The sequence below is a fragment of the Excalfactoria chinensis genome, chromosome 8 (assembly GCF_039878825.1).
Source record: "Excalfactoria chinensis isolate bCotChi1 chromosome 8, bCotChi1.hap2, whole genome shotgun sequence".
In the NCBI taxonomy this organism is placed as follows: Eukaryota; Metazoa; Chordata; class Aves; order Galliformes; family Phasianidae; genus Excalfactoria; species Excalfactoria chinensis.
In genome coordinates this window covers 3,972,911-3,985,270 of record NC_092832.1, presented here as the reverse complement: position 1 = coordinate 3,985,270, position 12,360 = coordinate 3,972,911, and the positions used below count along the sequence as shown (strand labels likewise).

Below are 12,360 nucleotides of genomic sequence, written 5' to 3'. Positions count from 1 at the left end.
TGAGCAACTTCTTCCAACCCTCGTCAGCACTAATGTGACACGTGCCCTTGTGCCTCTTCCGAGAGACCCGTACCTGGAGGAACCAAATCCAAGTTCCAGCATGACTCACATGGGCTCCTTGACGGGCTTCCTCCTGCCGTGGCTCCCACGAGCCCTTTATGGGCTCCTCAGGGTTTTGGAGGAACGCTGATGAAAGTCACCCTACCACGTACATGCCACAGGACGCTGCCCTTAACAAGACCAAGACCTCTGACCAGTGTCAGATAATCCGTCACTATAAGCTACTTGTATCCAAGCCAGATATTTATTGCTATTGATCTGCCTGGTCCCAGCGAAAGACTTTTGTTCTCCCAACCCGGGACTTTGACCTCAATTAAGTTATGAATTTCAATCCGATAGACTGCTCCACTTACCCTGCTGCTCTCCCTGACTGGATTAATTAGAATTAGCTAGGCTGGGAGTCACCCCGAGCGCCTCATGGATCATGTTATTTTAATAATAAATAAAGAGACGGCAGCAGCATACAAGGAAGGATTCTGAAAGATTGTTCATCCAAAAGCATCACTCAGAACCTGCCAATACTAATTTCTCCGAGTTTGATTACCTCATTTACTTCTTTTTATTTCTATTCATTAATTGAGTTTTATCCCCCATTACTTCAGCTCCCCAAATGTGCCCTTCCTATAAAGGAACCAGACACGCACTTTGCCGTTCCAAAGTTTTATTGCTGCAGCTCATCAAAAGTCTAGTTAGCAGGAATGGAATAGTCATTAAGCATTTAATAATCTAATAGTGCTGAGAAAATATATATATAATAGGGGAAGGGGAACGGGGAGGGACGAGGCAACCCTGCCTAGTGCCACGAAGCGTGCTCTGAGCACTTCTCCTACAGATGGTTAATTGGCTGGTGGACAAAGCTGAGCATCTTCAAGAAGGTAACATCTAACACTGGAGAAAATGCATCTATCAATTAGGATATTTTCTGACAGCACAAGAATGCCTTTGGAACGAGACTGAAACGGGTTGAATATCAAAGGAATTTGATTGGCAAGGGGAAGTTTTTGAACTGGTGAGTCGAGGCCTGATAGCTACATTATCCTTATTACTTCTCTTTCTGTATAAAAGCAATTACATACTCGAAGATGTCGGGTTGCCCAGGACTGTACTGAAATGGATTGTCTCAGCCAGTCATGTCACAGACATACTACGGAGTTATTGACCCAGAAATGAACACTTATTTGTCACGCTCATTTTAATGTTTAATTGGCTGGAACAGGAGAAACAGATTTAGAAGATGGAAGTTTACCAATTTCCCAAGCATTGGAACTCGGCTTGCAGATAGCCAGGTCCTGACCTGAGAACAAACACAGCAGAAAGCTTCAAAGCGCCTCGCAGTTTCACCTGCGTTCAGGCCTTCATTTGGTGAGAAACCTTTTTTAGGACAGGCTGATCAATTCCAGCCAAGCTGAGCTGATTACAGGGGGAAAGGCTGAACAGGAATAAAAGACAACTTCACACAATTGCTGGTGGTCATTCCAAGGGATTTGTGTGACCTGTCTGTGGTGCCACCAGCTCTGTGTTCAACTGTAGTTAATAAACAAAAAGAAGGCACTAAAAGAAAGAGGAAGAGGAAGAAAACACCGTTATATTGCTTTGTGAAATTTCAAATTGAAGAGCTACATCTGAAAGAAAACAAAGATGAGTAGACAGTTGGATTAGATGATCTCACTGGTCTATTCCAACCTTAATGATTCTATGGAAGAACTAGAAACGATTTGAGAAGGTTGTAGCAGAAATGCTAAATCATGGCTTGAAGCAGTGATGGAGCAACTGCTGGGAAGGCAGGGCCAACCCAGGGGAGCTCAGGTGTATCCAATGCAGCTGAGTAACCAGAAGGGATGGAACCAGGATCCACCCCTTCCCAGCCCTCATTTAAGTGTTGGCAGTGGAGGTGAGGGCATCTCTCTCTGGAGTCTCTGCTTAACTGAGGCTTTCTGAAGGGAAGGGTCATCTTGTTTTGCATCTATGTCTGTAGCTGCTGCACTTGGGCTTGTTCTCATTTGGTGCAGCCAAGGACTTTGCCACCCTGCTATTATCACAGTACCTTCCAACCCAATATAGTGTTACAGAGGTGCAAAGTTACAGAACAACTTCCAAGTGGAGCACAACTAAACGTACAATTTACAAATGAACTTTTTAGTCTGATCAAGACGGATCAAGGAGGCTGACAAAGTCAACAGCAGGATGGAAAAAGCAAGTGGGCGAACAACTTCTGTTTCTCATGACACCGGAACGATGAGCTGCCATGTGAAATGGTTGTGGCAAGCGGGAGTAAGTAAATGCACAGCTAAACCATAGAACTACACCTGGCACAGAAGGTTGGGATCCAAACAGGAAAGAGAGAAATTTATCTAGGAGCACAAAGAAAACAGAAGTGGCTCAGGAGCCTCCAAGTCACGGATTTCAGGTAAGTATATTAAAAAATCCCTTGTGCTTACCCTGTTCTGTCCCCTTGACATCTATTATTCCTGCTGCTGGAGATACAGTGCTAGAAAGAGTCCTGCAGAGATGACTGCAGCAGAAAAGAAATATAGATGTTAAGAGATAGGAATCTCCTAAATGAGCTTTGCCATTTTGAGTTCTGTTTTGTCACTTACAACCCATGAAGCTGAGCAACAGGTGTGAAATAGTCAAAATCTAACTTAAAGTCTTTATAAAAGACAAGAAAGAATTGCTGTCCCAGCATTCAAAGTGCTGGAATAAAGTCCATCTTATTGAGGAAAAGCTAGCAAAAGTAGTATGCATCAAAGCCTGCAAATTCAAGATGTCCCAGCGATGAGCTCAGCATTTATTACATTAACCAAACAGGAAAAGACTACTGACAACATATGAGTACAAAATTCCATTTGAGAACCAAGATCAGACTTTCTTATACTGAAAAGTCCTTAGGAAGAAGGTTACTGGTGGAATTTAGCTCCTTCAAAACAGGGAAAGCTGAATGTAAATGATCCAGGAGCCAATGTTTCTGAGCAGAGAGTAGCTGGTTGCTTGGCAAACATTGTTCCTCCAGCACAACCCAATGCCTGGGATATAGGAAATGAAGTAAGGCTACAGACCATTCCAATGTGATGCGTTCACCTGAAAAACCAGCTCGGCTGCCACTGGTATCCTGTTTGTGCAGCTAACCAAACACCTTAATGAGGGGCTAAAGCATTTCCAACAATGTCTTCACAAATTACAGGGACTTTAACATGTGCTTATGTCAAAGATGACCCTGGGACAAAGGGGCTTGGGACCACCCCACATCCTCCCAGGGTAAGGCTGATTCCTGCACCTGCAAAGACAGACATACAGCAAGGAATAAGGCATCTCTGTGCAACACAGCACGCCAGCCAACACAGTGCCGTGCATGCCTACTTAACAGCCGACTGCTGCTGGCTGTCCCTGTGAGCACTGCCAGAGACTGCAGCCATCACACACCAGCACTGGCTCTGCTGAGTGCCTGCCCCTGTGCAGGAACGAGGTGATGCCCACCAGCCACGCAACCTCACAGGGACTCACAGAATCCTGCTGCTGTCCCCGGTCCTCAGATTTAATCCCTGCGTTCTGATTACCCTGAGAGCAGCTTTAGAGTTTGAGGATATACCAGTGGGGGCTACTGCTAGTTCTTCAAGAATGGCTCTTAGATTTCATGTTTTCAAATGCTGGTTTTGCATGGTGAGGCTGAAAGGGCTGTGTGGGTCCTGAAATGACCACTGGGACCACGCAGAAGCACTCAGTTGTCTCAGCCTGCTTTGCAGGCAATGCTGCACGCGCTGCCTGAGCAGGGGTGCCAACTGCTTTGCTGCACCAGCAGTGAAGCAATGATTCATATGCCTACAGGGAGCAGAAGAAACAAAGGCTGTACATGTCAAGCTGGAAGATGCAAAGAGACAACGCAACAAAAAAATCGGTGCACACAGGCAGAAGGAAACTTTCTTGTCCTTATAATGCATTGCTCGTGCTGCTGAGACCTGAGGTGTCTTCAGAAGCTGAAGAGCAACCCAGGGATAAGCCTCCACATCCCTCGGCATATATTTAGAGCTGCAAATATTTTGCAAATGCTTCTGCTGAAAGGGACTTTTCTCCCAGTAGGTAAAATCAGCATCTGCTGAGTGGTGACCATTTAACATTCAACCTGCTGCCAATCTACATTCCACAGAGAGACCCGCAGGAGAGACATGGAGCTGTGCCACTTCTAATAACTGTGTGACTGGCACCATGTCAATGCTTTAATGTAGAAAGCTACCCTCTGTCACTAAGCAGATCTCTCCTTTCTTTTGGCTAATGGATTTCACACCCATTGGCAACAACGTCAAGACTGAAGGGGTATAAGCCTGCAGTCTTCTGAGATCTCCTTGGCAAAGCTGACTACAGAAGGATTGAGGTAGGGACCAGGGGCTGTTAAGGAAAGAAGGAAAACTATTGTGGGTAATAATTCTGCTCTCATTACTCATTGTTTTGCCTTTCATCTTCGTTTAGTTTCTTCATCCGTTTGCCATTGCGCTTGCGCCTTCCCACTGCAGCAACGGTCAGGTCAGCAGAACCTGCAATGTTTGCTTGCTGAGTGTAGGACTATGCCAAACCTCTGCAGCAATCTGCAGATCCTGGAGAGGGTCTTCATGTCTTTATTAGCCAAGCTTTCAGCATATTTAGAGGAAAATTTATACCAGGACATTAAATGAAAGAGCTCACAGCTTGGATATTTTTGACTAGGTTTAGAGAATGGTCCTAACAGCTGAGTATTTTGATGGCTGGCATCTCAGCTACAGGTACATTTGCACGGATGTGCTTGCAGCAAAGCCTGCATGGGCATTCACACCTTCCATGGGGAGTGGAAAGCTGTGAAAGTGCAGCCTGGGACCTGTGTCTCTTCATAAAGAACCACCAGGATGCCCACGCTGATCTCAACATCTCTCTCAGATACAGAGAAACAGGCAGGGAAGGGATGGATGCATGCTGGCTGAATACTGCTTTGTCTGCACCACACCTCCAACATGAGGCCCATGCTGGCTCAGTTCCCCTTTTTGGTGTGAAATCTGAATAAATACAGTTAAGAAGAAAACGAACAGCAACGTGCAGACTTTTTTCTGGCTTCTTTTTACCCTATGCATGCAGTCGTTCAAGAGTCAGGCAGCAAAACACAAAGGCCATACAAATAAAAGCAACTGGCCACCAATCTTAGCAATCTTCAACACATCCGTAATTCCTACTTCATTTTTAGCTAATGGTGGAAATTAGTCTTTGGACAGTTGATAAAAATCAACCTGTCTCTGCTGGGTTAGAACCATGATCTGTGGCCCAGCAACTACCTCTAGTACAATTGATTTTCCCTTTTGGCAACCAATAGGCCAGTCAATAATAATGTTGTTTGAGAAGGATTGAGTCACGAGGGAGATGAACCCTCCCTGCCATTTATTATGTTTGTATTGTCTCCATTTGAAAAGATATTCTTTTTTCCCCAATGAGAACGTGAAGGTATTATGAGGGGACAGCTACCCCCCATCCCATGCTCCAAAAGCATGTTAGCATGCAGATGGAGAGCTGCTGTGTGCTGGGGTTTGTGGCAGGGGTCTGGGAGAAAAGATAGGCTGGGGATGCAGCCACACTCCTGCTACTCTTATAGGAAACAAAACAGACTTCAAGCAGCTGTGCTGCCTGGTGTGAATTAGTTCAAGACACAGATACAACATCCACATAGATATCAGAGAGCAACCAGCCCTCGCTGCAGGCAGCACGGAACGCCTGATGACATTCGATGAAATTACAAATGGATAAAATAAAATCCACATCTACTGGCAACGAACTTCCCAACCTGCTGATTTCCAGCTGTGGTTCTCAAGTTTCCTTCCCAGGGCCCTGAGGGCTCAGGGGTGACTGGAAAACTTACTGACAACAGGAGTGAAGCCTTCATACAGTGACCTGTGCCTTTACTGAAGAACTGAAAGGCTGGCAAACAAAGCAAACAGGTCAGTTAGGACTTGGGTCGTGACCAAAGTAGCCAAGTTACAGTACTATTTTCCATATATAAGTAGCTTCCATAATGTTGATAAGCTGATTACTTGAACTGCACAATGATGTGCAGGGACAGCAAGGCTGGGGCAAGTCTCGAGTTTATTGCTTTGGTGTTACAAGATACTACTTGTCATCCTTCCTCACAATGGACAATGATTAGACTATGATGCCCTTCATCCTTCCTAAAACAGCACATGGTACACAGAGGATGCACAGTTGCAGGGCAGCACAAAGCTGGGCTACAATTCTGCACATCCAGCACCCAATGACCCCGTCTCCAAAACCTCCTTCCCAAGGCCAGGGCAAACGCTGCAGGAAAAACTGTCACAACTGACACTTCAACAGGGGAAGAAGGTTTTCCTTTGTCGCTTGACCTTCTGCAAGGAAAACTTATTCATGTCTTCATATATTTTAAAGCTAGAAATTGATATTACAATCATGCTGCCTGAGCTGCTTCGTAACTGCTGCGTTATGAATATGCTCCCCTTCATCACGCAACTAAAAGCCTACATTTTAAGCAAGCAAAGCTGCAGCAGCAGGAGGCTGTTATCAGCCTGATCCCCAGCTCTGGGTATTTCCAGCAGGGCTCCAACACACCATACCACCACCCACTTGGAAATGGCCTCTGGCTCTGAAGATTTAGGTAATTCAGCTGCATAAACGCCCCTTTTCAAGAGAGGAGAAGCCTGTTGCCTTTCTGCATCCCTCTGCCCATGGCAATCGGTTACCGCTTGTCAAACGTGCTATTAGAGCTAATTATGAACAATCAGAGAACTCAATGGCTGCAGCTTTTCGGTGACATTAATGAACCACCCTTCTGAAGCCGCAGTACCACCATTTAAAACAAAAAGCACTCGCACTCCATCACTGCAGTCCAGGAGAGTGTGGTTATTCCCAGAATCAGAGCTGTTTGGAGTGTGCTATGAGAATGAGTGGAGCCAGGCAAGCTCTCCTCCTGCTCCAAGTTGTCTGCTTTAACAACAAAGAGTAATAGATCCAGATCCAGAGGCTGCAAGTGCTTCCATAAGGCAAGCATCACTACGGGTGAACTAAAAGAAGGCAGTAAAGAGTGAGCAAGGCACATGTGCAGGTTGGAATAACGGCACCACTGCTTCAAGTCACCAGAGATCCCCTTACACCTAACCCATGGTTCTTTATAGCCCGCACATTAACTGGCAGTCCATTTGGTAATGCGTAATAGCAGACACCGCAGTGTTTATGACCGCTTAGGAAGCCACAGTTTTTCCCTCTCCCTTTTTTCTTTAGGTTACTCTTCAAAAACTCTTTCTGCTCCGTCGCTGGATGTGAATTCTCAGAGGGTAAAGGTCAAAATAAAGAAGAAATAAACATTAGGTCATGTAGTCTCAAAACGTTATTGTAACTTATATATGGCTGGGAATAAAAACGCGCCTGCCTTCCCTGGGAACACACCTACGTGCAAAGCAGGACCTTTATAAAAATCCTCCTTTATTACCTTGGTGGGATAAAAAAAATAAAAGTCAAAGATTGATTTTCTTTTTTTATGGCTATTATTAACCTTTTGTTACTGGCCAAAAATAAACCGGTTAGAAAATGTGCAATACGTCAAGAAAAAAAGAACGGAAAGAATGTAATAGAAAATGGAAATTTGGAGAAAAGTAAGACGATTTTCCCTTCAGCCTTCTCTTCTAGGAGTCACACTTTGCCTCCAAAGAAATGAGATGGATATCCAAGAAGTGAACTCTCTGCATGCTGTCGCAGTACAGCGTTCCAAACGGAACCACCTCCCAGGCTGCCAGGGTAAAGGGGACAGGCAACTGGTGGGCCCCACCTCCACCACCTCATTTCAAAGGGAAGCTCTCCCCAGATGCATCTGACACATTGCTTGCTAGCTCACTGGAAGGCTGGCTCCAGGCTGACAATGGGGCATGCCATGCCACTAGTGTGGTGCAGGTCCACTTTGTACAGACTCCCACAGCACCTTCTGCAAGGCTGCTGAAGCCATCTTGCTGCTAAGAGCTAGCAAAGTTGTCAAAAGGAGTGCATCTCTGTCCAAACTGGGCAGGAGAACAAAGCCTATAAAAGCCACGCCGGTAAAGAGCAGTCAATCACCATCTGACAGAAATATGTCGAACGATTATTTCCGAACACAATCACAATTACACAGGTCAGCCCTTCATTACAGCCAGCTGACAAAACTAAGAGCGTTGAGCTGTGAGTGCGGGGAGCTTCCAGCTTGCTGGCCAGAAGGAATCACTTGCTGAGCTGCTGCTGAACCGGGGCAGCTCCCAGCCAGGTGTGTTACCCTGCTGCCCCTTCAGCTCAGACACTTGGGCTTTCTCCTGTTTTGTGCTGTGAAAGAACTTGCTCTGGAGTTTTGGAAGAATTCAGCTGTGTGAAACACTCGGTCAGGAGGCCACAGAACAAACAGCACACAAGTTCCGTTTTCATTCCTTTCTTACCTGGCTGTTAACGTTGGCAGCGTGCTGCAACAGTACTGAAACGAGCTCCTTGTGTCCTCTGTCGCACGCCCAGTGGAGCAGAGCCCTGCCCTGCAACATCCAAGAGAAAGGTAACAAAGCTAGTCAAAAAACAGCTTGGAGAACTGTAGTTATGCTATGAATTATTGAGTACCAATAGCAGAGATGCACTAAAATCAGTACATAGCATCCTAGTGCTCCAGATCTGGACTTACAGCAGCCCACACCTGCCTATAAATCTCTTGATGCAGCAGTGGTGAACAAGGGGAGCAACTCATTTATCCACTAATGGGGACCGTGAGCCAATTTCCCAACCACGGTGCCAGACCTGCAGGTGGGGCAGAAGATACCTGCAGCAGAAGCTCACCCTTCTCCTTTGGGGCATCCTTCAGCAGGGCGGCACAGGAGGATGTTATTTGGAAGGAGGATATGCAGACACAAAGCATCGAGCTTTTTAACACACTTTTTGACCCAGCGAGTAATTAATTTCTGTAACACATAACTTTAACGTTACACTAATTAACCCTGAATTAGGACGTATTCTCTGACAATGACTTTCTGTGGAAGCACCGATGACATCGGTGGGCCGTTTCATGATTTATGTCCTTTCACTCAGCACCACAATCAGCATCTAAGAGAGGAAAAGATTGCCATTTACACACCAATCTGTAAACACGGGAAGATCTTTAATCCATCTTCAGCATCCCTAGCTCAACTCTGGCCTGGTAATTACTTAAGAACGAGGATTGCAGTTGGGCATGTAATGCCAACTTCCTCATGCCTGGTTTCTATCTCAGAAGAAAGAAGGACTTTATCTGCACGATAGCAAAAAACTACTTCGACTGGTTATCCCTGTTTCTCTACACGTGCAGTACATAAGCAATATCCTAATTACACAATTCCAATTCTTGTGTGATAGCTGTGCAAAATAAAGGCATTCCTATCCTTTCCATAAGTAACACGTTACAGATCAGGGGCTGCAGTGTTTTGGTTTGCATTTGTCTCTGGTCAAGCAGAACCTTATTTTAGTGATGCTGAAGTTGCTTGAGTCCAATGAAGGAAACCCAATGGTTCTGCCCAGTGCGTGAGCGTGGTGATACTGCAGCATGGTGCAAGCAGTCCCTTCCTGCAGTGCTGGATGGATGCTTCTGCTGTGAACACTGCCTTTTGGACGAGACAAGAAACTGAAGCCTGATCATCTCCAGTCATTAAAAATCTCCTCGCGCTATTTGCAGGAGTATGGATTTCAAGTCTTGGGCCAATTCCATTTTGGGTAATTACACTCTGCTTACCTATATATTTTCTCTGCAATTCTAAATGGATACAATATTTTCCAATTAGTGCCTTAAACGGTTCTGCATTGTAATCGTGCACTATTAAAAAGCTGACACGTTCCGCCCAAGGAATGGCTGCATCCTTGCAGCATTCTATTCCCTATCACAGGGTGGCAGGGACCCTCTCTGCAAGAGCGCACCACCTGATGTGGAAGTAAGAAGAACCTCAGTGTTATGTGGTCATAACAGAAAGCACTGCTAAGAAACTTGAGTTTAAAACCATCATAGAATCGTAGCATCATAGAATGGCCTGGGTTGAAAAGGACCACAACGCTCATCTAGTTTCAACCCCACCGCTGCATGCAGGGTGGCCAACCACTACACCAGGCTGCCCGGAGCCACATCCAGCTCACGGCTGTTTGCATGGAAGCAGGCAAACTAAAATCTTCTGGAGTCCTTGTTCTATGTATGTAAGACAGCTAAACAGCTACAAAGTCTACCTGTTTCCCAGGTCTTCCTTAAAAAAATAATAACAATTTAGTGATAAACCAACTGAACGCACAATCTACAACACCCTGCACAGCTTGGCCATCACCTATACAGGTTGAAAGCAGCCTGCACAGCTGTTACTTTACATCAACATGTGTCTGCTTCTCTAAATAACACAGCAGAAGCATTAAGAGCCACAGATTGAGCTGTCCCAAAGCACTTCCCGTATGACTATTTCATTAGGCAGTGAAAGACTCAGACCAAGGCGAATAATTTTGCATGGGAAAGCACTGCAGCAGTAGCCTTGCCCAGTGCAATCAGACAGCAGGGTACTCTCTCCGTGCAATTCAAACACACAACAGTTGTTGCAGAAGTTACTTGAGAAGATGCATTTCCCCTGCCTCTGAAGTATTTAATAAAAACAGCATAAAAATAGCCCCAGTGCACTAACCCTGCCTCTTAAATCTTCCGTGCTTTGCTTGGGTAACCGCTGCCAGCTTGGCCGGCTTCTGCAGCAGTTTCTCAAGCCAACAGCATATCAATTTGCTCAGCTCCAAGTCACAGTGTGTTCACAAACAAAGCACAGGACAGGGATTTGTCTCAGCTAGACCGAACCTCAGCAGACAAACGGATGGGAATGAATTTCACATCAATTAGCCAGTGCAGAGAAAGAGGAGAACAAAGCCAACCTCAATGGAAACGCCACAGCATCAAGCTCTACTTCTAGGTACAATGTTTGCAGCTGTAAAGGCTGCACACCAACGATAGCCAATCTAACCTGTAGCAAGTGTTTTATTACTGGTAATTAAGACACGGTACATTCATAATGGCTCCATCCCCTTCCTGCAATTGCAAAATCAGTGAAGGGGAGTGCAGTTGTTGTGGTTGTAGAGGTGAACTTCAGCTCTGAGGTGGAAGCCAAGCACTTTCAGAGCCTTGGGATGTTGAGGGAAACCCCTCTGATGGCAGTAAGCCTGCGCACCCAGCAATGCTTCTCCAAATTCATTTTCCACCTGTCCTTGCCTTGGCACCAGTTTGGCACTTGCTGTCTCAAAAGTAGGGGCTAAGTGAGCATCATTCCAGACACCTTTTATTATCGGGTTTTGGTAAGGGTTTAAATACAGACGGATATTAGGAGGAAGTTTTTTGCACAGAGGGTGGTGATGCACTGGAACAGGTTGCCCAAGGAGGCTGTGGATGCCCCATCCCTGCAGGCATTCAAGGCCAGTCTGGATGTTGCTCTGGGCAGCCTGATCTGCTGGTTGGTGACCCTGCACACAGCAGGGGGTTGGAACTGGATGATCATTGTGGTCCTTTTCAACCCAGGCCGTTCTATGATTCTATGATTGTTTATTGAGGCATCTCCAACAGTTACAACAAAAGCTCCATCTACAGTCACCCCAGATGCTGGCACAGATGATGGAAGCAACCCACCTATGCCTCTGAACAACTTCTGGTTAGTTAACAGCTGAAGAAATACTGCTCTCACAAAGGCAGCAAACAATCCATGCTGCTGGAGTGCGCCTGACGCCCTGCAGTGACTCCCCAGCCACAGTCCATCCCTTATTCCATTAGTCCTGCTGACACACGCAAGAGAAACTGGTTGTTTTAGTCTGCACTACTTACTACTAAGTGAATGCAAGCTATTCCGTTGAACTCTGGGCAATTTAGATACAGTAAATGGAAGCGTGTACATGATTACTGTCATTAGATTCTTTGCTTAATTCTAAATTGAAGTTTATTATATCCGCACTGTTAGCAGGTATACTGGCTTAACTGCTGTCCATGAAGATTTTCATTTCTTTCTTTAATCTAGGGGAAGAGACAGCTCATGCTTCAGGAGTTGCCAAGGGCATCTCTGCCTAAAGCCTACAGACTCCTACCGCTCCTTCTGAAATCCTTTTGCTCCTTTTATTCTCATTTTCCCCCTTTGCTAACCAGACCCAGTACGAATACATCGCTCAGACATAAAACCAAAGCACCTTACAACTGCAGGCAGGTCATTCCTGTTGCGGGAGAGGCTGTGCTGAGAGCCTTTACAGCTGAGCACGAGGCTGCTCGGTGCTCCAGCAGATTTTGTTCCA

General features: G+C 45.7%; 1 protein-coding gene across 1 annotated transcript in view; it reads right to left on the bottom strand.

The window, feature by feature from the left end:
- Positions 1 to 12,360, bottom strand: part of ACBD6 (acyl-CoA binding domain containing 6) — a 64,949-nt gene that overhangs the window by 22,613 nt on the left and 29,976 nt on the right. Inside the window, exon 6 of the mRNA XM_072343161.1 lies at positions 8,496 to 8,585. Within this exon, the coding sequence (XP_072199262.1) occupies positions 8,496 to 8,585 (90 nt within the window). The remainder of the gene's footprint in view (positions 1 to 8,495; positions 8,586 to 12,360) is intronic.